General features: G+C 38.3%; 1 protein-coding gene across 1 annotated transcript; it reads left to right on the forward strand.

Annotated features, from left to right (window-relative positions):
• Nucleotides 1–22711: 22711 nt before the first annotated feature.
• LOC128056888 (putative olfactory receptor 2B8) lies at nucleotides 22712–23656 on the forward strand. The gene has a single exon (XM_052649705.1). The coding sequence runs from the start codon at nucleotides 22712–22714 to the stop codon at nucleotides 23654–23656; it is 945 nt and encodes a 314-aa protein (XP_052505665.1).
• Nucleotides 23657–26936: the final 3280 nt, after the last annotated feature.

The raw sequence follows: 26936 nt of genomic DNA on the forward strand, positions 1-26936 counted from the left end.
TAAAACCTTTACAAGCATAATCCCAACTCCAAAAAATTGAAATTTACCATTTCCCTTTTACATATGAAGAAATAGGTTAAAGTAGTTAACTAACTTAACCAGGATCATAAAATTCCCATTTTGATCGAAACCCAAGTCCTTCTAATATCTAAGTTTGTGCTTTTAAATAGCTATTACCTTATCATCAAGCAAATGAATATATTAAAATTCAAAGGCAGTACATGTGGTATAGAGGATGTAGTATTTTATACTTTCTTTGACTTTTATAATGATGTGATCAATGGTATCCACAAAAAAATCTGTGTCCAAAAATTTCATAATAAAATTAATCATAAAAGTATGAGAAAAAAGTACCATGTACAGTTTCCATGTACAATAACATTCTACATCCCCCTGATTCACACCTGCTCAGAAGAGCAAATTTAAAAACCATAGTTCAGTCTCATGAACACATCTACAAATATAATATAGTCATCTGAAATGTACTTCTGGCAAATTATTTTTAATGTACCTAATGAAGTATTTAGCAGAGTAAAGGAGGGAAAAAATAAAATGCTAATTCATCCAGGGAAAACACTAATATAATAACATAGTATAATAAAATAATAATTTATTTGAACATTATCATATCAGTAAGGACCAAGAAGGCAGCTGACAAAAGGTAAAACCCTCCAATTTTCATAGCAGCATTATTTACTTTTTTTAAATATAAATTTATTTATTTTAATTGGAGGTTAATTACTTTACAATATTGTATTGGTTTTGCCATACATCAACATGAATCCGCCACAGGTATACACGTGTTCCCCATCCTGAACCCCCCTCCCCCCTTCCTCCCCGTACCATCCCTCTGGATCATCTCAGTGTACCAGCCCCAAGCATCTAGTATCATGCATTGAACCTGGACTGGCAATTTGCTTCATATATGATATTATACATGTTTCAATTGTCAAGATTTAGAAGCAACCTATGGAAGTATGCATCAATAGATGAATGGATAAAGAAGATGTGGTGTATATTTATATAGGTAGAGAGGTACAATGGAATATTATCCAGCCATGAAAAAGAATGAAATTTTGCCATTTACAACATGGACAAACCTGGAGAGTATTATGCTTAGCAAAGTCAGACAAAAAAAGACAAACACTGTATGTTTTTATTTATATGTGAAATCTAAAAGCTAAAACAAATGAATATAACAAAACAAAACAGACTTAAAGATACAAAGAATAAACTAGTGATTACCTGTGGGGAAAAGGAGAGGGAAAAGGGTGAGACAGGGCGTGGATGAAGAGGTTAAAAACTACTAGATACAAAATAAACAAGATACAAGCATGTAGCATAGGGAACAGAGGCAATGTTTTAAAATTACTTTATGTGGAGTATAATCTATGAAAATAAAAAGTCACTATGCTATATACCTGAAGTGAATATACAAGTCAACTACTCTTCTATTTGAAAAAAAATACTTGGGGAGATAAAGTTACATAAACCATTTACTGCTTTATAGGATAAACAAAAAAGAATGCTGAATGGCTACCTACATGACAGATAAAAATTAATGATTTAGATTGAAATATAAAGTGTCAGGCAAAGGAGACACCAACTAAAATAGAATAAAGAGTATAACGGTCTCTTCATGTTAAAATTGAATCCACATAGAGAGCACACTGAGACATAATTAGGATACTAATGTATACTAAGATACTATATATCTTAATAATGTATACTAATGTATACTAACATACATACTATATATAGTATAACATACACTAATGTATACTATACTAAGATATTAATTCTATCTTTTTTTTTACATTCAGGAAAATTGTTATCCTTTAGTAAAGCTGGATATGGGAAATCTCTTGGTGCTAGAAGCATTAACCCATTAATTCTTAAAGAAGTAAGAAATCTTGATCTATATTAGACAAATTATGTGAATAATAATGACTGGAAATACTAGACACATTCACCCTAACTACAGGAACAAAAAATGGTGTCTGAGTTAACCATCATTATGTGACATGATATAAGAAAGTCTTGCCATAAAAATTATATATAAGTTATTACTTGGATACAAAAAAAATAATTGAAAAACAACAAAGTTTATGTAGAAAAAAAATTTTTTTCTCAAATTTTATTTATTTATTTTTTTACTTTACAATATTGTATTGGTTTTGCCATACATCAACATGAATCTGCCACGGGTGTACACATGTTCCCAATCCTGAACCCCACTCCCACCTCGCTCCCCATACCATCTCTCTGGGTCATCCCAGTGCACCAGCCCCAAGCATCCTGTATCCTGCATTGAACCTAGACTGGCGATTCGTTTCTTATATGATATTATACATGTTTCAATGACATTCTCCAAAATCATCCCACCCTCTCCCTCTCCCACAGAGTCCAAAAGACTGTTCTATACATCTGTGTCTCTTTTGCTGTCTCACATACAGGGTTATCTTTACAATCTTTCTAAATTCCATATATATGTGTTAGTATACTGTATTGGCGTTTTTCTTTCTGGCTTACTTCACTCTGTATAATCGGCTCCAGTTTCATCCACCTCATTAGAACTGATTCAAATGTATTCTTTTTAATGGCTGAGTAATACTCCATTGTGATTCTATAAGACAAAGAAGACATTCTGTGTAACAATTATTTTAAAAATGGAAAATGATATCTCACAGGAACACAATTTTACTATCCCAATTAAGAGAATAGGCATCAAATGAAAGAAGTTAAATGCTTAGTACTGACACACATCAGGTGGTAGAGATAATAGTCTGCAATTACAATAATTGTACAATATTGACAAATAATATAACTAAAATTTGAGTGGAAGAATATGTATTTTAATAAAACTGGTTACTCAGTAGGTAAACCACACATTTTAAAGATAGGAGATTTCAAGGAAATAATTTTTAAGATATTTCAAATTATATAGCATTCACTGATATTTTTAACATTCAGACTCTGTCTTATCCAGTTTCCTAATGAATCCTGAAGTCTCGGCAAAATTTCTGCAGCCTCAGGGCTATGACTGAGTTACTATTGCTTTGACACATTGACACGATATTCCTTGTCACTGTCAACCTAGCATTTGGAAGATTCCATGTATATTTTAGATATTTTTGTACCTCTTTGAAAAAAATGAACATTTAAAAAATATAGATAGTGACAGTAGATTTTGAGAAATATTGTGTAATTTCACAGAAAATAAGGACCCAGAGGAAAAAATGGATGCAAACAGTCTAATAGTTTTACGTTCAGATGTGCACTATTATCCTGTTTCTAAATGCATGTCTTACTAGAGCTAAATATGCTGTATTTACATTATTTTCATGTGTACATACTGTGTTATAATGAATGTACTAAAATAGAATGAAATGCCTAAGAATAAAGTGTTGGCTTCTAAAATAAACAGTGAAGTTTAGTTCTTATATTTGTTGAATTTCTGTAGGAATTTCTGTTCATTTTGCCAACTGACATATATGCTAACCAACTGATCTTTTTGTTTCAAGAACAATCACAACTGAAAATAATCTAATTTGCTGATTCCTAAAGCAACAAAAACTTAGTTCCACTATACTTACTTTTATTCACCTTATCTGTGGAACCAAAGCTCTTTTCCTAGCTAATATCCAAGTTGCTACTTTAACACAGTACTGGGGACTGGAACTTGGATATATAAAATCAGACAGCAGGTTGTATGGAGTGAGTGCAATCAAGCACCAGATTATCCTGAAATCTTTCTTAAGCCATAAAATGTTTTATCATGATGACTTCACACATCTTCATGTGGCATTCGGGATATGTATTCTATCTCATGGTAGGAAGATAGAGGTGATTTTGAACTCTTAGTATTACCTCCTGAATACAGTGACCTGGCTATTTTGACAGATCCATATAGGCAACGAGAGAAGGCGGTATGAAACTGCACTGTGACTGGGTTGGCACAGAGAAAAAAAACCAAACCTGGTTGAAGTCTCTGAGGAATGTGTGTCCCAAAGTGTTAATCAACTGATGTCACCTCCCTGTCCAGAGATTCCAATCATCAGGGAAAATGAATATCAAGGAAAATAGCAGAGAACACAAAATCTGCCTCTTTTATAATTTCACATATTTGACAGATGACTGATAATTTCCTAGACTTCCCAGTTATCTTAGCTCTCATCTTTGAATAATTCAGATGTTTCACAAAACATGAGATTTTTCTCTTACAATTGCAAAAACAACTTTTACATATAAATGTATAATGAAAAATTCATTCAGATACTTAATATTAAATATAAATATGCAAATTATTTTTCACTTAATATAATTCATAACCACTTATAAGGGATCATAGAGCTAATGCAGTAATTAGGCATATTCTTATCTTTTCTGGTCAATGTAAATCACTACATTTACTACTAAACATCTAATGTGGCTAAGGAAAAAAAAATCAGTGCATAGAGGTACACATTTCTCAGTTTATACCCAAAAGTTTTAAATATCTACTCAAACAATAAAGAGAAAAGTTATCATTTTTTTAACAAAATTGACATGGTTTATTTAAATTCAACTAGTCTTTGCCTTTGGGTTTCACATGATTTCGGCTAAAGAAAAATAGAAGGAAGTTGATGGGCCTTGTGTCTGTTTAAGTCAAGTTCAAAGATCAGTTAAGTTATTTCAAAACAGTTTATCTTGACAATACAGGGAAAAGGCAGATATAAACAACACCTGACTTTGAAAAACTTTAGCTGTAAACTTCAAAGCAGCTTCAAAAATGAAATTAAATCCCCTTTTCAAGATGGAAACACATTTTGCTTCAGAGTAATACATGACTGCTAGTTAGCAGTACAAGCTAGCTCAGAGAAAGCCATTTAAGTTTGAAGCATCTCAGTTTCCATATGCTATTAGTCAGACAAGCATAGAGAGCTTCTGTGATTAATTTACATTTTATTTCCAACTGCTTCCCATATATTCATAAATTTCAGTTTTCTTGATAATTTTCTGCTACACTACCCATTACTAAAAACATACATAGATTAAAATTTTCTGTTATGTAATACTAGTTAAATCTCATCATATTTATAAGGCAGTCTAGTTAAGACAAATCTGCTTAAGTTGTCCAGAGGAGGGATTGAATAGAAACCTGCTACGAATGCGTTTCTTCCCAGTTTACTCTTACTGTTGCAAGTATTAATTAGAAAAATCTCTTTTGATAATAGTTTGGCTGTTATCTAGAAATGCTGACCTGAAATTACACTCCTGGACACAATATTCTTCTCTAAAGTCATTCTTAGTCACGTACCTCAGGTGACATATATAAGAATGCTCAAAGAAGCATTGTTTGTATCAACCAAAACTTGAAAACAATCCAAATATTCAGTTCAGTTCAGTTCAGTCGCTCAGTTGTGTCCGACTCTTTGCAACCCCATGAATCGCAGCATGCCAGGCCTCCCTGTCCATCACCAACTCCCGGAGTTCACTCAGACTCACATCCATCGAGTCAGTGATGCCATCCAGCAATCTCATCCTCTGTCATCCCCTTCTCCTCCTGCCCCCAATCCCTCCCAGCATCAGAGTCTTTTCCAATGAGTCAACTCTTCGCATGAGGTGGCCAAAGTACTGGAGATTCAGCTTTAGGATCATTCCTTCCAAAGAAATCCCAGGGCTGATCTCCTTCAGAATGGACTGGTTGGATCTCCTTGCAGTCCAAGGGACTCTCAAGAGTCTTCTCCAACATCACAGTTCAAAAGCATCAATTCTTCAGTGCTCAGCTTTCTTCACAGTCCAACTCTCACAACCATACATGACTACAGGGAAAACCATAGCTTTGACTAGGCGGACCTTAGTCAGCAGAGTAACGTCTCTGCTTTTGAATATGCTATCTAGGTTGCTCATAACCTTTCTTCCAAGGAGTAAGTGTCTTTTAATTTCATGGCTGCAATCACCATCTGCAGTGATTTTGGAGCCCCCAAAAATAAACTCTAACACTGTTTCCACTATTTCCCCATCTATTTCCCATGGAGTGATGGGACCAGATGCCATGATCTTCGTTTTCTGAATGTTGAGCTTTAAGCCAACTTTTTCACTCTCCTCTTTTACTTTCATCAAGAGGCTTTTCAGTTCCTCTTCACTTTCTTCCATAAGGGTGGTGTCATCTGCATATCTGAGGTTATTGATATTTCTCCCAGCAATTTTGATTTCAGCTTGTGCTTCTTCTAGCCCAGCGTTTCTCATTATGTACTCTGGATATAAGTTAAATAAGCAGGGTAACAATATACAGCCTTGACATACTCCTTTTCCTATTCGGAACCAGTCTGTTGTTCGCTGTCCAGTTCTAACTGTTGCTTCCTGACCTGCATACAGATTTCTCAAGAGGCAGGTTAGGTGGTCTGGTATTCCCATCTCTTTCAGAATTTTCCATAGTTTATTGTAATCCACACAGTCAAAGGCTTTGGCATGGTCAATAAAGCAGAAATAGATGTTTTTCTGGAACTCTCTTGCTTTTTCCATGATCCAGCGGATGTTGGCAATTTGATCTCTGGTTCCTCTGCCTTTTCTAAACCCAGCTTGAACATCATGGAGTTCACGGTTCACATATTGCTGAAGCCTAGCTTGGAGAAATTTGAGCATTACTTTACTAGCGTGTGAGATGAGTGCAATTGTGCAGTAGTTTGAGCATTCCTTGGCATTGCCTTTCTTTGGGATTGGGATGGAAACTGATCTTTTCCAGTCCTGTGGCCACTGCTGAGTTTTCCAAATTTGCTGGCATATTGAGTGCAGCACTTTCACAGCATCATCTTTCAGGATTTGAAGTAGCTCTACTGGAATTCCATCACCTCCCCTAGCTTTGTTCGTAGTGATGCTTTCTAAGGCCCACTTGACTTCACATGCCAGGATGTCTGGCTCTAGATGAGTGATCACACCATCATGATTATCCCGGTCATGAAGATCCTTTTTGTACAGTTCTTCTGTGTATTCTTGCCATCTCTTCTTAATATCTTCTGCTTCTGTTAGGTCCATACCATTTCTGTCCTTTATCGAGCCCATCTTTGCATGAAATGTTCCCTTGGTATCTCTAATTTTCTTGAAGAGATCTCTAGTCTTTCCCATTCTATTGTTTTCCTCTATTTCTTTGCATTGATCGCTGAAGAAGGCTTTCTTATCTCTTCTTGCTATTCATTGGAATTCTGCATTCAGATGCTTATATCTTTCCTTTTCTCCTTGGCTTTTCGTTTCTCTTCTTTTCACAGCTATTTGTAAGGCTTCCCCAGACAGCCATTTTGCTTTTTTGCATTTCTTTTCCATGGGGATGGTCTTGATCCCTGTCTCCTGTACAATGTCATGAATCTCATTTCATAGTTCATCAGGCACTCTATCTATCAGATCTAGGCCCTTAAATCTATTTCTCACTTCCACTGTATAATCATAAGGGATTTGACTGAGGTCACACCTGAATGGTCTAGTGGTTTTCCCTGTTTTCTTCAATTTAAGTCTCAATTTGGTAATGAGGAGTTCATGATCTGAGCCAGTCAGCTCCTGGTCTTGTTTTTGTTGACTGTATAGAGCTTCTCCATCTTTGGCTGCAAAGAATATAATCAATCTGATTTCAGTGTTGACCATCTGGTGATGTCCATGTGTAGAGTCTTCTCTTGTGTTGTTGGAAGAGGGTGTTTGCTCTGACCAGTGCATTTTCTTGGCAAAACTCTATTAGTCTTTGCCCTGCTTCATTCCATATTCCAAGGCCAAATTTGCCTGTTACTCCAGGTGTTTCCTGTCCCCTATAATGAAAAGGACATCTTTTTTGGGTGTTAGTTCTAAAAGGTCTTGTAGGTCTTCATAGAACTGTTCAACTTCAGCTTCTTCAGCGTTACTGGTTGGGGCATAGGCTTGGACTACCATGATATAGAATGGTTTGCCCTGGAGACGAACAGAGATCATTCTGTCATTTTTGAGATTGCATCCAAGTACTGCATTTCAGACTCTTGTTGACCATGATGGCTACTCCATTTCTTCTGAGGGATTCCTGCCCGCAGTAGTAGATATAATGGTCATCTGAGTTAAATTCACCCATTCCAGTCCATTTTAGTTCACTGATTCCTAGCATGTCGACATTCACTCTTGCCATCTCCTGTTTGACCACTTCCAATTTGCCTTGATTCATGGACCTGACATTCTAAGTTCCTATGCAATATTGCTCTTTACAGCATCGGACCTTGCTTCTATCACCAGTCACATCCACAGCTGGGTATTGTTTTTGCTTTGGCTCCAACTCTTCATTCTTTCTGGAGTTATTTCTCCGCTGACCTCCAGTAGTATATTGGGCACCTACTGACCACTCAGCGCAGGTGGCGGGCCGGCGCACTAAGCACAGCCGACAGCTACCCCACGTCCGAGGTCAGGGGTGGCGGCCGGGAGGAGATACCCCACGTCTGAGGCCGGGGGAGGCAGCCAGGAATAGCCACCCCGCGTCGGAGGCCAGGGGCGGCTCCCGAGGCCAAGGGCAGCAGCAGGAAGGAGCAACCCCATGCCAGAGGCCAGGGCGGCCACCGGGAGCAGCAACCCCACGCCCAAGGCTAGGGGCGGCGGCCAGGAGGGGCAACCCCACGTCCAAGGAGTGGTGGCTGTGCAGGCGCAGGAGGGCCTGGAGGAGCCATCCCACATTGAAGGTCAGGAAGGGCAGAGGGAGGAGATACCCCTCATCCAAGGTAAGGAGCAGCGGCTGTGCTTTGTTGGAGCAGCCGTGAAGAGATATCCCATGCCCAAGGTAAGAGAAACCCAAGTAAGATGATAGTTGTTGCAAGAGGGCATCAGAGGGCAGACACACTGAAACCATACTCACAGAAATCTAGTCAATCTAATCACACTAGGACCACAGCCTTGTCTAACTCAATGAAACTAAGCCATGCCCGAGGGGCAACCCAAATCGGGTGGGTCATGGTGGAGAGGCCTGACAGATTGTGGTCCACTGGAGAAGGGAATGGCAAACTACTTCAGTATTCTTGCCTTGAGAACCCCATGAACAGTATGAACAGTATCCAAATGTTATCAACAACAAAAGAGGTAGATTTTGACCTCTTCATACAACAGAGTACTACACAAACTACAGCTAAACAAATCAAAACGAGGTCTTTCTCCAAAAAGAGCCGAGAAAAAGATGAAATTCACCAAGTAATCAATCCCTTGACATAAAGTTGAAAAACAGGTAAAACAAATTGTTGCTTATGAATGCAAACATGGGTGGTATACAACTATGGTTATAGTCAAAAGTCACAGCCAAACTAAAAAGAATATTAAAAAGCTGATTATAACAAAGTTAAGATCAGTGGGGTGAAAAGGGAATGCAATAGTTACAGACAGTCAGGGGTAGTGACCAGGTTTTAGTTATGAGTAGAGATGTCATGAACCTCCACTTTTAAATTATTCTTTAAATTGAACATGTTTATGCAGATATACATCTGCAAAGAAAGAAAGAAAGGAAAAGAAAGAAATGCCAAAGAATGCTCAAACTACCGCACAATTGCACTCATCTCACACGCTAGTAAGGTAATGCTCAAATTTCTCCAAGCCAGGCTTCAGCAATATGTGAACCATGAACTTCCTGATGTTCAAGCTGGTTTTAGAAAAGGCAGAGGAACCAGAGATCAAATTGCCAACATCCGCTGGATCATGGAAAAAGCAAGAGAGTTCCAGAAAAACATCTATTTCTGCTTTATTGACTATGCCAAATCCTTTGACTGTGTGGATCACAATAAACTGTGGAAAATTCTGAAAGAGATGGGAATACCAAACCACCTGATCTACCTCTTGGAAAACCTGTATGCAGGTCAGGAAGCAACAGTTAGAAGTGGACATGGAACAACAGACTGGTTCCAAATAGGAAAAGGAGTACATCAACGCTGTATATTGTCACCCTGCTTATTTAACTTATAAGCAAAGTACATCATGAGAAACACTGGGCTGGAAGAAGCACAAACTGGAATCAAGATTACCCGGAAAAATATCAATAACCTCAGATATGCAGATGATACCACCCTTATGGTAGAAAGTGAAGAGGAACTGAAAAGCCTCTTGATGAAAGTAAAAGAGGAGAGTGAAAAAGTTGGCTTAAAGCTCAACATTCAGAAAACAAAGATCATGGCATCTGGTCCCATCATTTCATGGCAAATAGATGGGAAAACAGTAGAAACAGTGAGAGACTTTATTCTGGGGAAGCTCCAATATCACAGCAGATGGTGATTGTATCCATGAAATTAGAAGATGCTTACTCCTTGGAAGGAAAGTTATGACCAATTTAGACAGCATATTAAAAAGCAGAAACCTTACTTTGCCAACAAAGGTCCATCTAGTCAAGGCTATGGTTTTTCCAGTAGTCATGTATGGATTTGAAAGTTAGACTATAGAGAAAGCTGAGTGCCAAAGAATTGATGCTTCTGAATTGTGGTGTTGGAAAAGACTCTTGAGAGTCCCTTGGACTGCAAGGAGATCCAACCAGTCCATCCTCAGTTCAGTTCAGTTCAGTTCAGTTCACTCACTCAGTCGTGTCCGACTCTGCAACCCCATGAATCGCAGCACGCCAGGCCTCCCTGTCCATCACTATCTCCCAGAGTTCACTCAGACTCACGTCCATCGAGTTCATGATGCCATCCAGCCATCTCATCCTCTGTCGTCCCTTTCTCCTCCTGCCCCCAATCCCTCCCAGCATCAGAGTCTTTTCCAATGAGTCAACTCTTTGCATGAGGTGGCCAAAGTCCTGGAGCTTCAGCTTTAGCATCATTCCTTCCAAAGAAATCCCAGGGTTCAGCTCCTTCAGAATGGACTGGTTGGATCTCCTTGCAGTCCAAGGGATTCTCAAGAGTCTTCTCCAACACCACAGTTCAAAAGCATCAATTTTTCGGCACTCAGCCTTCTCCAGTCCATCCTAAAGGAGATCAATCCTGGGTGTTCATTGGAAGGACTGATGTTGAAGCTGAAACTTCAAAACTTTGGCCACCTGATGCAAAGAGCTGACTCATTGGAAAAGACTCTGATGCTGGGAAAGATTGAGGGCAGGAGGAGAAGGAGACAACAGAGGATGAGATGGTTGGATGGCATCACCGACTCAATGGACATGAGTTTGGGTGGGCTCCAGGAGTTGGTGATGGGCAGGGAGGCCTGGCGTGCTGCAGTTTATGGGGTCGCCACAAGTCAGACATGACTGAGCAACTTAACTGAACTGATGCATATACACATTTATTATTTAGAGAGAGACAGGCACATAGAGAGTGAGAGGAAGACAGAAAGAAAAAGAAAGAGACAGAGAGCAGAGAGAGAGAGATAGCCAAAGGACATAAGAAACAACACATAGGACAATGTCATACCCATACTATAGGACAGTTATACAGAACAAGAACACTTCTCCACCAGGCTCCAGGACACCATCATCTCAGTAGAAATAGAATAGTGAGGATAACTTTTCATCTGAAATGTTTAAATGCCACCATTCAGAAATTATTCATATGCTATTCATGGTGTCTGAATTATTAATAACTCTCTGATTCTCTTTCTCACTACTAGTTAGAAGTAAAAGTAAAAGCTTCCTAAGAAATGCTACCACCCGTCTACTGCTACCATGCTTTGGATTTCTGTGGTTACCATTGATAAATGGATAAAGAGACCAAAAAAGAAAGTAGAAAAAGAAAGATCGGGGGAAAGATGGGGAAATAGAAAAGACAAATAAGTCTAGAAGTACAAATAAGAACTAAGAGAGACAATAGATACTCAGAGATTTGAGTTAAATAGAGAATAATGGTATACACTGAAAGTGAAAGAGAAGAAAAGGGAGAGGGGAAACAATAAAATGATAGGGAAAAGGATTCTCAAAAGTTCAAAAAACTCAAAATGAACGGAAGTAATTACAAGTGAGATAAAATATATAGTGCCAGACTACAAACCAAGTATGCTGCTTAATTATTCTATATTGGCAAATAATGTACTTCTTGAAGGCAATTTCACATACATGGTCATCTTATACAAAAGATGGAACACATTTATAGTTCCATCAAAATTCAAGGAACAAGATTTGGTCACTTTTTGTTCCATACAATATTCAGTCACTCACCCTTCTCCTGTACAAAATATAACCCTGGAGGTTGTCTTGCAGGCAGAGTTTCAATAGACTGGAGACGGATACTCCTTTATACCATGAGGTTTTTGAAAGATCCTCCCAAACTATTTTATCTTTGTGGAAATTTTCTGGAACCTAAATAAAAATTAGGTTGATTTAGTCTTGTGTGGAAATGACTGAGAACTTAACGACCTCCCCCCACAAAACATGTGGAAAGAGCCCATAGATCACTCACTACATTTTCATCATCAACTCACTCCCAAAATATGCACTTACATAAACATATGCAGAAAACACTTGCATTAGAAAGCTTCCAAAATTTGGTTTACTATATCTTATTTCATCGTTTAACCAACTAAAAAATTTGTGTTCAGGTTGCTGAATATATGAAAAACCATATGACACTTTGAACAAATTTCTATTTTAACTCAAGATTCTGTTAAACTTAGTCATTTATTTTGATATCAAATGTTTCCTTCTTAACTAATTAAAGTATGTAAATTAACGACATCTTAAGTTTGAAAATTATAAACAAAATTTATAGCAAAGCTTACAATCACACTGAGGAAAACATTGAATGTACAAGATGATTAAAACATTAAGATAATTGATTGTCACCTTTTGGTAACCATTAGTCTCTACCAAGTGAGAGTGAGCCTTTATTAAAAAGCATTTTTAAAAAGATACTTCATGGTTCCATGGAAAGAGCATAATTTTGGAGTCAGAATATTTAGGTTCACTCTCAGCACCGTCATTTAGAAACCATACCAGTTCAAGCAAGAATTTAATCTCTCTGTAAAATCTAAAAAGCCAAACTCATAGAAAAAGAATAGAATGTAGACTTTTTGGGGCTGGGAGGTTAGCAAAATAGAGGATATTGGTCAAACTGTACAGACTTCTAGTTATTAAATGAATAAGTTCTAAGAGGCCCTATAATTTTTTTTAATGAATGGATTTTTAAGACTATAAATGCAATTTTCTGTTACTCGATTTGAATTGTAAAATTCTTCTGTTCAGTTCAGTTCAGTTCAGTTCAGCTGCTCAGTCATGTCTGACTCTTTGCAACCCCATGAATTGCAGCACACCAGACCTCCCTGTCCGTCACCAACTCCCGGAGTCTACCCAAACCCATGTCCATCGAGTCAGTGATGCCATCCAGCCATCTCATCCTCTGTCGTCCCCTTCTCTTCCTGCCCCCAATCCTTCCCAGCATTAGGGTCTTTTCCAATGAGTCAACTCTTCACATGATATAGCCAAAGTATTGGAGCTTCAGCTTCAACATCAGTCTTTCCAATGAACACCCAGGACTGATCTCCTTTAGGATGGACTGGTTGGCTCTCCTTGAAATCCAAGGGACTCTCAAGAGTCTTCTCCAACACCACAGTTCAAAAGTATCAATTCTTCAGTGCTCAGCTTTCTTCACCGTCCAAGTCTCACATCCATACATGACTACTGGAAAAACCATAGCTTCTGTTATGTTTTACTTAATTTTTTATGCTGCTGTTTCTTATACCTGACCCAATTTATTTTATTAATAATCTATCTTGTATGGATGTTTGAGTTAGAGATCCCCCCTCAAAAGTCTCAGTCTTTTCAATTTCTTTATCTCTTCTTTCCCACCCCTCAACTTCTTTTCTCCCATCTGCTTTCTATATTGGCTCCTTTGCATTTCATTTACCTTGTTCCCCAGTCTACCATAAAGAGAATGATTTTCATAATTCTGCAAAGAACATATTTGTAAGTAGAAAGCCAATATTTACAAAATATTGTATATGTATATATAAATGGATGTGTATGTGTTTATTTCTTGTTGTTGTATTAGTCACTCAGTCATGTCCAATTCTTTGCAACTCATGGACTGCAGCCCACCAGGCTCTGTCCATGGAGTTCTCCAGGCAAGAATACTGGAGTGGGTAGCCATTCCCTTCTCCAGGACATCATCCCAAACCAGAAACTGAACCGGGTTCTCCGGCACTGCAGCAGATTATTCACTATCTGAGCCAGTACAACAAGCCAATCTTTGATTATATTGTAAACATCACATATTTATTCCTTCTCCCCTAGTCATTTTATACATACAACCTACAGAAAGATTAAGTACATTGGGAAGCTACATTTTTTTAAATGTTGAATCATTTTAGACTTATTAAGTTGCTGAGATGTCCAATAACATTTATTTTTCCAAAATCACAGAGCTGGTGCTTTCTTTTGAAGCCCTTCTGAGCTCCAATTTTTCCCTACATACCTGGAAGAAAACACACTTCAAAGAGGGAGAAAAAATGCTTTAAATTAAAAAAAAAAAAGGCGGGGCGGGGGGCAAAAGATTTACTCAATCTGAAGAGAAACCAGAGCTTGAACTGAAGTATGATGGTTGAAAGAAATACACCATATCAAAACACTCAAAGCAAAAGAAGCATGATAGGGGAAAAGCTGAACTGTGAAACTAAACAGTAAGGAAACAACAGGATAAGAAGAACCTTGACTATGATGCTTAAGAGTTTATACACTTTACTGAAGAGAATAGTGCACAAAGAAATTTGAGCAGAAAAGGAATTCTCACTTTTAAACATTAAGGAGATTCTTCAAATCCACATTCACAGTCTCACATCTTAAATGAAAATCCACTTGAAGGATATACATGGACCTTCAATATATACACAGAGAATAAGATAAGTTGAGTATTTTTTCTCATTCCACCACAATTAGAGTCTACGTGAAAACTAAATTCATACAAATATTGAATCAATATGGTGTACACCTGAAACTAATGTAACTGTCAACTATATCTCAACTCATAAAGAAATTTAAAGACTAGGACTTCCCTGGTGGTCCAGTGATTAAGAGTGCAACTGCCAATTTAAGAGACACAGTTTCAATCCCTGGTCAGGGAAAACTCCCACATGCCTTAGGGCAACAAAGCCCATGTGCCACAACCACTGAATCCTGTGCAACTACAGCCCAAGAGAAGCCACTGCAGTAAGAAGCCCAAGCACCTGAACTAGAAAGTAGCCCCTGCTCACCACAACTAGAGAAAGCCTGTGCACAGCAACAAAGACCCAGCACAGACAAAATTAAATGATTTTTTTTAAAGACTAGCCAAAAAAGATTTGCAATCAATAATACTAGATTTGAAATTTGAAAGTTAAGTGGAAACAATAGGTTCACTCCTAATCAATTTGGAAGGAAAAGATGGACTATGTTGACATCACCTCTCCAGAGACTCCCTCTTTCCCTGTACCCTAGAGACAGTCAAACTCTGGATACTTGAACTGAAGCTAATGAGTTGCATGGGGCAGGACACTCTTGGGGTCACTAAAAATAAACACATCTTCAAGTATCTCAGTCTCTTAAAGCACATACTTTGACTCTGGTGCTTATAAAAATATCCTTCAGATATAATATTAGCCCTTTTATAGGCAATTTCCATAGATTTTACAGATTCCAACATCTGTTTAGTTACAGAATTAACTGTCTACTCTGATTCATACTCCCTCATATGCCCTGAAACATGCCCTGAAACACTCATAGATTCCTCCTGGGAAAACTCTGCGGATGACAAAAGTTATGGTAAATGTAATTTTTAAAAGAACTGGTTCTACCTTCGATGGAGCCTGAGTGAGTTATAATTTTCATTTTCCTTGCCTTTGATAACTAATCACTTTCAAGTTTAGCATATTTTAAAACATATTTAAATACATGGCTCTGTATTTATCCTAAGGATTCTGTCCTATCTACTTCACCTCAAATCAGTTCTGTTCAGTTCAGTTCAGTAGCTCAGTAGTGTCCAACTCTTTGCAACCCCATGAACCATAGCACGCCAGGCCTCCCTGTCCATCACCAACTCCCTGAGTTTACCCAAACTCATGTCCATTGAGTCGGCGATGTCATCCAACCATCTCATCCTCTGGCGTCCCCTTCTCCTCCTGCCTTCAATATTTCCCAACATCAGGGTCTTCGCTCTCTGTGAAGAGCATCAGGTGGCCAAAGTATTAGAGTTTCAGCTTCAAAATCAATTCTTCCAGTGAACACCCAGGACTGATCTCCTTTAGGATGGACTGGTTGGATCTCCTTGAAGTCCAAGGGACGCTCAAGAGTCTTCTCCAACACCACAGTTCAAAAACATCAATTCTTTGGTGCTCAGCTTTCTTTATAGTCCAACTCTTACATCCATACATGACCACTGGAAAAACCATAGCCTTGACTACATGGACCTTTGGTGACAAAGTAATGTCTCTGCTTTTTAATATGCTATCTAGGTTGTTCATAACTTTCCTTCCAAGGAGTAAGCATCTTTTAATTTCATGGCTGCAATCACCATCTGCAGTGATTTTGGAGGCCCCCCCCCCCAAAAAATAAAGTCAGCCACTATTTCCACTGTTTCCCCGTCTATTTGCCATGAAGTGATTGGAGTGGATGCCATGATCTTAGCTTTCTGAATGTTGAGCTTTAAGCCAAGTTTTTCACTCTCCTCTTTCACTTCCATCAAGAGGCTTTTTAGTTCCTCTTCACTTTCTGCCATAAGGGTGGTGTCATCTGCATACCTCAAATACCTTTCCTCAATTCCAAGACCACACTCACTTGATAACCACTGAATTACTGCCTTTCATGGGGGACAAGTAGTTATGTGATTCATCTGTCTGATATTAACATTTTCATCAATACACCAAGCCTCTAATTTCATACAACTATGGTGATCCTTCAAGACCATCTTGTTTCTTCTAGAAGTAGTTTTAAATCTTTCATCTTGTTATTTTCTCTTAAAGAAGATGCCATATTCCTAGTCCAACACCAATTCAAGTGTCTCTAAGGCCACAAGACAAAGTTTCTTTTACCCAAAAATGTGGTGGTGATATCTGCAGAGACAGTGTCTATGCATCAGTTTGCTATTTACTTAAAGTAAGTTCTGGACTGGAAGAGGAATCTGAACTCCAAACTTGGAGAATAGTGGTATGGATGAAAGGAGAAATGAAAGGAGGTAAGTATTTTCTCTACCAATTCAAACAAAATGTTATATCTTATTATCATATAATCTGTAATGATATTTTGATTTATAAAGTGTAACAAAAGTGTGTATGGGAAAATAACCTTCATTGGACATTCATGCCAAGTAAAGGGATTCAGTTTTTCCCTACTATTGCAGACTTTTGCTATCTACACAGAACTTAGTATGAGAAATAGCAACATTATTCATAACACTTAGCAATTATCATGACCAAATGCACCTCATTTATGAACTTAGACTAAGATAGATCTAATACCTGCATCTTAGGCTTACCACTGCATTCTAGGCACTTATAGTAAAGAATTGCTACAAGTCAACAGGCATGATTACATTATACTTGCTATTGGTTGAATTGTGTCCCTTCCCCCATCCAATGATAGGTTGAAATCCCAAACCCAAATTCCTGTTTATGTGACCTTATATGAAAGTAGAATCTCTGCAGATGTAATGAAGTTAAGATGAGGTTCTACTCACTAGTGTGATCCCTAATACAATATGAAGAAACACAGAATAGAGAAGCAAGGACACTGCCATGTGACTGCTGAGGAAGTAATTGAAGGGCTGATGCTGCAAGTCAAGAAACCCCTATAATTAGCACCAAAGCACCAAAAACTAGACAGTTGCAAAGATATATTCTCCCCAACAGGTTTCAGAAGTCCTGGAGGACCTACATTTTGGACCTTCTAACCTCCGGAATTGTAAAACGATAAATTTCTGCTGTCTTAAATCTCTAAATTGTGGTATTCTATACAGCAGATAGGAAAATGGCAACCCACTCCAGTGTTCCTGCCTGGAGAACCCCAGGGATGGGGGAGCCTGGTGGGCTGATCTATGGGGTTGCATAGAGTTGGACACGACTGAAGTGACTTAGCAGCAGCAGCATGGATATTTGTTTTAAATGCTCATGTCAATTTGTTTCTACTTTTGTAATTACAAAGAATTTTACATATTCTTGTCAGAATGAACTTTTTCTTAGTTCAGATCACATTCTGTGCATCACTGAGAAAAACAAAATCATTTCCCATCATGTTCCAGACTGAATGTTAAGACATTTCAGTGATCTATGAGAAATAGCCTATTCAAAAACTGCCAAATACTTCAACTGGCACCATGATGGACAGGAAAAGGTCACTCTCTGTGACTCTTAAAGTACAAGGATAGAGGGAAGAAGCAAAGGTAAGAAAAATACATTTGATAAAACAAATTGAAGTAACTATTGCCAGTTTTATGATCCTGGGTATTTTGACAAAAGGGCCTGATAATCTAGAGGATACAGGAATTAAGAACCATGGGACCTTAATCTTAACCATGGGATCTTAATCATGGGATCACTAAAGAATGTGCAAAGACTGAGAAGAGCTTGCTCAAAATATGACAATAGATCTCTTGGAATACAAGCCTACCAGCTTTCAGTAAAGAACTAAAGATATTATCTCTTATTAAAAGCTAATAATGTTATTTCTATCATTAGGAAGGAGAAAAGACCAAGATGCATGGGTTGGAGGGCAGTCTTTAAAATCTCAGAGATTATTAGCAGTAGATTGATACTTAGACACCAAGTATTCCGTTCCAATTTAATTGCGTTTTAGAACTTTTAATTCCAAATTAATTTAACATTTTGACATCACAGTTACAACAGCCACAAAGCCACAAAATAATCACTAAAAAACTAATAAAAAATAGAATTGAAGTACTAAGAACTGACAGAAAATGTGTAATTGAGAGGCAGCAGAAGATCCTCCTGCCCGGTCATGGATTTTGCTAATAAAAATGTGATGTTTACAAAAGTTGGAGTCCTACAAGTTTCCATAAAACCTAGCAACTAAAAAATCTAAAGTTAGAACAGTCAAGACTGCTTTTAACTCTTGTTCAAAAATTCATTTGTTTTCCTCTTGTACGATTATAAATTTTATAGCTCCTAAATTCAGTTTCTAAAGTCCTTTATAGTCTTTAAACTTCTTTTTCATTTATTCAACAAAATTATTTTGTAAACTTGCTATATATACTAGACTCTTTTCAGGATGGAGTACTATTATGAAATATTTCTTTTCCTTAGGTATTCAGTTCAGTTCAGTTCAGTCACTCAGTCGTGTCCGCCTCTTTGCAACCCCATGAACTACTGTATGCCAGGCCTCTCTGTCCATCACCAACTCCTGGAGTCTACCCAGACTCATGTTCATTGAGTCGGTGATGTCATCCAACCATCTCATCCTCTGGTGTCCCCTTCTCCTCCTGCCCTCAATCTTTCCCAGCATCAGAGTCTTTTCCAATGAGTCAGCTCTTCCCATCAGGTGGCCAAAGTATTGCAGCTTCAGCTTCAATATCAATCCTTCCAATGAACACCCAGGACTGATCTCCTTTAGGATGGACTGGTTGGATCTCCTTGAAGTCCAAGGGACTCTCAAGTGTCTTCTCCAACACCACAGTTCAAAAGCACCAATTCTTTGGCGCTCAGCTTTCTTTATAGTCCAACTCTCACATCCATACATGACCAGTGGTAAAACCATAGCCTTGACTAGATGGACCTTTGGTGACAAAGTAATGTCTCTGCTTTTGAATATGCTATCTAGGTTGGTCCTAACTTTCCTTCCAAGGAGTAAGCATCTTTTAATTTCATGGATGCAGTCATTTTGGAGTGATTTTGGAGCCCAGAAAAATAAAGTGTGACATTGTTTCCATTGTTTCCCCATCTATTTGTCAAGAAGTGATGGGACCAGATGCCATGATTTTAGTTTTCTGAATGTTGAGCTTTAAACCAACTTTTTCACTCTCCTTTTTCACTTTCATCAAGAGGCTCTTTAGTTCTTCTTTGCTTTCTTCCATAAAGGTGATTCATCTGCACGTCTGAGGTTATTGATATTTCTCCTGGCAATACTGATTCCAGCTTGTGCTTCATCCAGCCCAGCATTTCACATAATGTACTCTGCATATAAGTTAAAAAAGCAGGATGACAGTACACAGCCTTGATGTACTCCTTTCCCTATTTGGAATCAGTCTGTTGTTCCATGTCCAGTTCTAACTATTCATTCCTGACCTGCATACAGATTTCTCAAGAGGCAGGTCAAGTGGTCTGGTATTCCCATCTCTTTAAGAATTTTCCACAGTTTGTTGTGGTCCACACACTCAAAGGTTTTGGCATAGTCAATAAAGCAAACATAGATTTTCTTTTGGAATTCTCTTGCTTTTTCAATGATCCAACAGATGCTGGCAGTTTGATCTCTGGTTCCTCTGCCTTTTCTAAATCCATCTTGAACATTTGGAAGTTTATGGTTCACATGCTGCTGAAGCCTGGCTTGAAGAATGTTACTTTACTAGCATGTGAGATGAGTGCAATTGTGTGGTAGTTTGAGCATTCTCTGGCATTGCCTTTCTTTGGGATTGGAATGAAAACTGAACTTTTCCAGTCCTGAGGCCACTACCTGAGTTTTCCATATTTTCTGGCATATTGAGTGTAGCACTTTCACCACATCATCTTTCTGGATTTGAAATAGCTCGACTGGAATTCCATCACTCCAGTAGCTTTGTTTGTAGTGTTGCTTCCTAAGGCCCACTTGACATCACAGTCCAGAAGGTCTGGCTCTAGGTTGGTGATCATACCATCGTGATTATCTGGGTCATGAAGAAATTTTTTGTATAGTTCCTCTGTGTATTCTTGCCACCTCTTCTTAATATCTTCTGCTTCTGTTAGGTCCATACCATTTCTGTCCTTTATTGTGCCCATCTTTGCATGAAGTGTTCCTTTGGTATCTCTAATTTTCTTGAAGAGATCTCTAGACTTTCCCATTGTGTTGTTTTCCTCTATTTCTTTGCACTGATTGCTGAGGAAGGTTTTCTTATCTCTCCTTGCTATTCTTTGGAACTCTGCATTCAAATGGGTATATCTTTCCTTTTCTCCTTTGCCTTTTGCTTCTCTTCTATACACAGCTATTTCTAAGGCCTCCTCAGACAGCCATTTTGCCTTTTCGCATTGCTTCTTTGGGGGATGGTCTTGATCCCTGCCTCTTGTACAATGTTATGAATCTCCATCCATAGTTCTTCAGGTACTCTGTCTATCAGATCTAATCCCTTGAATCTATTTGTCATTTCCACTGTATAATCATAAGGGATTTGATTTAGTTCATACCTGAATGGTCTAGTGGTTTTCCCTACCTTCTTCAATTTAAGTCTGAATTTGGCAATAAGGAATTCATGATCCAATTCCAAGTCTTGTTTTCACTGACTGTATAGAGCTTCTCCATCTTTGGCTGTAAAGAAAATAATCAATCTGATTTTGGTTTTGACCATCTGGTGATGTCCATGTGTTGAGTTTTCTCTTGTGTTGTTGGAAGAGGATGTTTGCTATGACCAGTGCGTTGTCTTGGCAAAACTCTATTAGCCTTTGCCCTGCTTCATTCTGTACTCCAAGGCCAAATTTGCCTGTTACTCCAGGTGTTTCTTGAATCCCTACTTTTGCATCCCAGTCCCCCATAATGAAAAGGACACCTTTTGGGGGTGTTACTTCTAGAAGGTCTTGTAGGTCTTCATAGAACCATCCAACTTCAGCTTCTTCAGCATTACTGGTTGGGGAATAGACTTGGATTACTGTGATATTGAATGGTTTGCCTTAGAAATGAACAGATCATTCTGTCATTTTTGAGATTTGCATCCAAGTACTGCATTTTGGACTCTTGTTGACTATGATGGCTACCCAATTTCTTCTAAGGGATTCTTGCCCACAGTAGTAGATATAATGGTCATCTGAGTTAAATACACCCATTCCAGTCCATTTTACAATTTCAAAAGACTTATAAAGTGAAAGAAAATTAAAAGCTAGTGATGATTTCCTGAGTTTTCACCGCAGGTGGTTACAATGATGGTTACTCAGACTGAGTCCATCTGGAACTTGCAGTTTGGATACAATAAAATCTTAAATCACTTCCAATAAAACTTTTCCAATCAAAGAAATGATTACAGACTCAACACCAAAGGCTCCACTACTCCACACATTAAAATGTATTGTTCACAACTGAATAAAATTGTTAATAGTAAATGCTATTGCCTGTGCATCTTCAGAAAAATAAAGTTTTTCTCTACACAAAACATAAACAGAAAAGCCGGTCTTTAAATATATTCAGTCCTCTGGGGTGGGGGCAGGGGGAAACTAGTACTGAGGCAGTACATATTTATATCTTATTTAAAACATCTAGATTTAATTTTTGAGAAACTTTTGAGTTATCTTTCTAGTTCATACAGTCATAAAGACAGACAGTATCCCCAGCAGTTAAAAACTTATATTGTAGAGTCTGTTGGAATCCTGCCTCAGTGGTTTATTAAGTACGTCGCTCTCATAAAATCACTGCAGGTCTTTAAACCTCAGTTCCTTCATATATTTAGTAGAAAGCATGATAATGCCAAGCTCATAGAGTTGTTGTCACAAATTGCCTAGAAAGTGCTCCTGTCAGTGCCTGAAACAGAAGATACTCTTACAAAGTAACTCTCTGGTACTCCCTGTTTTGTCAACAGAAAGGTAACTGTGAAAATGCCTCAAGCTTCTAATCAAAGTCTAGGAGAAAAGAAGTGGGTTAAACATAAAAGTATGGAGGCCTCTTAACTCCAACAAGCAGAGTACAATGGAAAGAGCTAACGACAGCGCCTTCTCTGGGTTCATTCTCCTGGGCTTCTCCAACCAGCCCCAGCTGGAAACGGCTCTCTTTGTGGTCATCCTGATCATCTACTTCTTGAGCTGCTTAGGCAATGGCGCCATTATACTTTTGTCAACCATGGATCCTCACCTCCACACCCCTATGTACTTCTTCCTCTCCAATCTCTCTTTTATGGATCTCTGTTTGACTACTTGCACTGTCCCTCAGACCCTGGCCAACTTTAAGGGGAAGGACAAGGCCATCACCTATGGTGGCTGTGTGACCCAGCTCTTCATTGCCTTGGGACTTGGGGGAGTAGAGTGTGTCCTCCTGTCTGTCATGGCCTATGACCGGTATGTAGCTGTGTGCCGTCCCCTCCACTACATGGTGATCGTGCATCCCCAGCTTTGCTTGCAGCTGGTTGTAACTGCTTGGCTTACAGGCTTTGGCAATTCTGTAGTCCAGACAGCACTGACCATGACTCTTCCCCTCTGTGGTAAAAAACAAGTGGACCATTTCTTCTGTGAAGTTCCAGTGATGCTGAAACTGGCCTGCACCAACACCTCTGTCAATGAGGCTGAACTCTTTGCTGTCAGTGTGTTCTTCTTGGTGGTGCCCCTATCACTCATCTTAGTATCCTACGGTCACATTACCCGTGCAGTCCTGAAAATAAAGTCGGCCCAAGGGAGACAGAAGGCTTTTGGAACCTGTGGTTCTCACCTAATGGTAGTGATTATTTTCTTTGGGACGCTCATCTCCATGTACCTTCAGCCTCCTTCCAGCTATTCACAGGATGTGAACAAAAGCATTGCACTCTTCTATACTCTGCTGACTCCCCTGCTTAATCCCCTGATTTACACTTTGAGAAACAAGGAAGTCAAAGGGGCACTAAGGAGACAAATGAGGAGAATCCTAGACTTGAGACAGAGTTAATGCAGCACTTGCAGGCCCAGGAAGTTCTGCAATGGAAGACTTTCGAGTGACTAAACACTAGTTAATGTAAACCAACACATCCTTATAAAGCACCGACCATGTGCGAGACAGTGTTCTAGGTACTTGAGACATATCAGTGAGACAGAGGCTCCTGTCCCCATTGAGCTAAACCTTTTGCTAGGGAGAATATATGTTAAATAAGATATTCTAAAAATAAACTATGGTATATCATGTACTACACATTAATGGGAATGAACAATAATTACACATACAAAAACATGAATGATTCTTACAAACATGACTTACAGTGAGCAAACTAGATACAAAATAATTCCTACTGTATCATTCCATTTACATAAAATTCAACCCAGGCACAACGAATCTCTGGTATTGAAAGTCAGAACAGTTTTTCTCCTGGGAACTTGTAGTTATCCCTTGGAAGACATGTGGGGGAGGGGAATTCTGGAGTTCTGGTCAGGTTGTGATTCTTCATCTGGATGTTGGTGATATAAAATATTCAATCTGTGAAAATTCATCAAACCTGAAACTTAAAGCACTTGCACTTTCTGTATGGACGCTGAACTTCAAATCATTTACTTCTTAATCGTTTTAAATAAACCAGATATTAGCAGAACACTTTGATTCTAAATGATCACACTAAGTATTTTTTTGTTACTTTCACATAAAATTTGGGTTTATCTTCTAAGTGATCTAAGTTTCTTCTATCCATTGACTATCTTTAATAGATTTAAAGTGTTTAGATATTAGCAATTTTTGGCCAACTCAGATGAACCTTGTCTTGAAGATCTCAATTTAATGAAGATCTCAATTCAAGATCATGTGTCCTGTGAGTCTCTCTGGTCTCTTCATTCCATGCAGATACTTAGTGACCAGGTCTTGAGAGAGAAATCATAGTGATAATTTTCAGATGAAAATTCTACTCCTGGGTTTATATTGCCTTGAATTAAGTTTATCTTGACTGAAAAAGACATTTGTTGTGAATATTTGTTTGTATATATGTATTTTTATAATGTAGCATACAAAAACGCATAATTTACTAGTAGGAAAAATATTTTCTTTTACCAGAGATTTTAATATTTTTAGTATTTAATAGGATATGATAGAAAGGCAGATAATGAAAGGAATTTATAAAACAATATAAAACACAGAAATAATTGTCTGGTAAGCTCAATGTGCTTCTGTGCAAATATGTTCTTCTTAAATAGTTCTTATTTAAAAATGGAAAGTTTGATGGTTTTTCATGTATTATTCTGCTAATGAAATAATAGAACAAGGATTTTTCTTCATTTAAGTGAAAATAGATTACTGAATTGTTGAGTTCTGCACTAATCTTATCTCTGCTTGTACTGAATATGAGCGATTTCTGATTATATTTTTTGTAATAGAGAAGATATGATTTTTTTATATCAACCCCTTGGAGTTTTCTTTCAAACCATGACAGCAAGCTTCACGGATAAACATATCATTTTTTGGCACTAAAGTTCAATACTCTATAATCATCTAGATGCTTAATGTTTTTCATTTTCAGAAAATAAATGCTGAAAATTTATCATTTCATTCAAGGTGGCCTTTTGTGAATTTCATTTCCCAATAAGGTGCATTCAGTTCAGTTCAGTTCAGTTGCTCAGTCGTGTCCAACTCTTTGTGATGCCATGAATCACAGCACGCCAGGCCTCCCTGTCCATCACCATCTCCCAGAGTTCACTCAGACTCACGTCCATCAAGTCCATGATGCCATCCAGCCATCTCATCCTCTGTCGTCCCCTTCTCCTCCTGTCCCCAATCCCTCCCAGCATCAGAGTTTTTTCCAATGAGTCAACTCTTCACATGAGGTGGCCAAAGTACTGGAGTTTCAGCTTTAGCATCATTCCTTCCAAAGAAATCCCAGGGCTGATCTCCTTCAGAATGGACTGGTTGGATCTCCTTGCAGTCCAAGGGACTCTCAAGAGTCTTCTCCAACACCACAGTTCAAAACCATCAATTCTTCGGCATTAGGTTACAGCTTACCAAAGTTCCCACTGCAAGTACAGACACTCCTCCTTAGCCACAGACTCAACCAAACATGGATCCATTTGATCTGTCATTCTCCATAAAGGATTCGAGCATCCAGCTTTTCTGGTATAGGAGTGGGTGGGAAGAATTGCCTGAAACAACCCCTGGCCAGTAATACTGAGGAACAATTGTACTTGGAAACGTCAAATTAATTTTAGCAACCATATTTCTGAAGCCATTAGAAAGTTGTGACAGTGATGAGAGTGATGTAGACATGAATAAGAGAAAACACTGAACACTTCTGAAGTGAGCTGAAGGACAAGTGCTTTTTTTCTCTCTCTTAGAGCATTTGGTGAACTTGAGTGTGAGCTGAGGATTGAGCATGGCACATAGCGAGAGACTTTACCATGAAAACATGAAAAGCCAAACACTCATATAAAGCTAGAGTGACAAGCTGAAAAGTTAAAGAGACTTCATATGGCTAGATGTTTCCAGTGGGTATTTCTATTTCCAGTGGACTCCCTGGGAAGCCAGAAAGCCAGACCAATGTTTCAAAAATATGGAACAATCTATCCTGCAACTCCATTGTGCTTAGGAAACAAAAACTTGCTAGGGTAAGGGGTTCCTCTCTAACACATAGTTCTCTTGGGTAAGGCAGTTGCCAAATTTTGAAACTTCATGAAGCAGGGGCTAAAAAGCTAAGCTAGATGTCTTTGAGGGGCAGAACTTAAGGTCCAAGAGTCTTTCAGGGCTGAGAAAATAAGACTCCTGAGACTTTCTGTTAAACCCAGGAGAAGATTGTATCTCTTCTATCTCTAGAAGACAACAAGATAGAGGCTGAATAGAATAAGGACCAACTGTACAGCAGAAGAAACTATAGTCAATATTTTGTAACTATCTATGTCCCCTATAAAGGTGAATAATCTGAAAAACGATATATACACACACACATTGTGATCATCATTTCATGATGTATGTAACTCAAATCACTATTCTATACATCTCAAACCTATGCAATATTGTATATAAGACATGAAGTCATAAAACTTCTAGAAGAAAATATTATTCCTCAATGAGGCTGGAAGAAAGTAAAAGAATAGCTATCATTAAAAACATGAAGGATAACAACAGTTGGAGAAGTTGGAAAAGGAACACCTATGTACTGTTGATGGGAATGTAAGTTGGTAAGCCACTATGAAAGATAATAGGAAGATACCAGAAAAACTAAAGATAGAACTTCCATGTTATCCAGCAATCCAAATTCTAG

The sequence above is a fragment of the Budorcas taxicolor genome, chromosome 11, assembly GCF_023091745.1.
Source record: "Budorcas taxicolor isolate Tak-1 chromosome 11, Takin1.1, whole genome shotgun sequence".
Lineage (NCBI taxonomy): Eukaryota > Metazoa > Chordata > Mammalia > Artiodactyla > Bovidae > Budorcas > Budorcas taxicolor.

What these genes read in the sequence shown, in the direction of transcription:
- LOC128056888 (XM_052649705.1), top strand. Translation starts at nt 22,712, where the DNA reads ATGGAAAGAGCTAACGACAGCGCCTTCTCTGGGTTCATTCTCCTGGGC.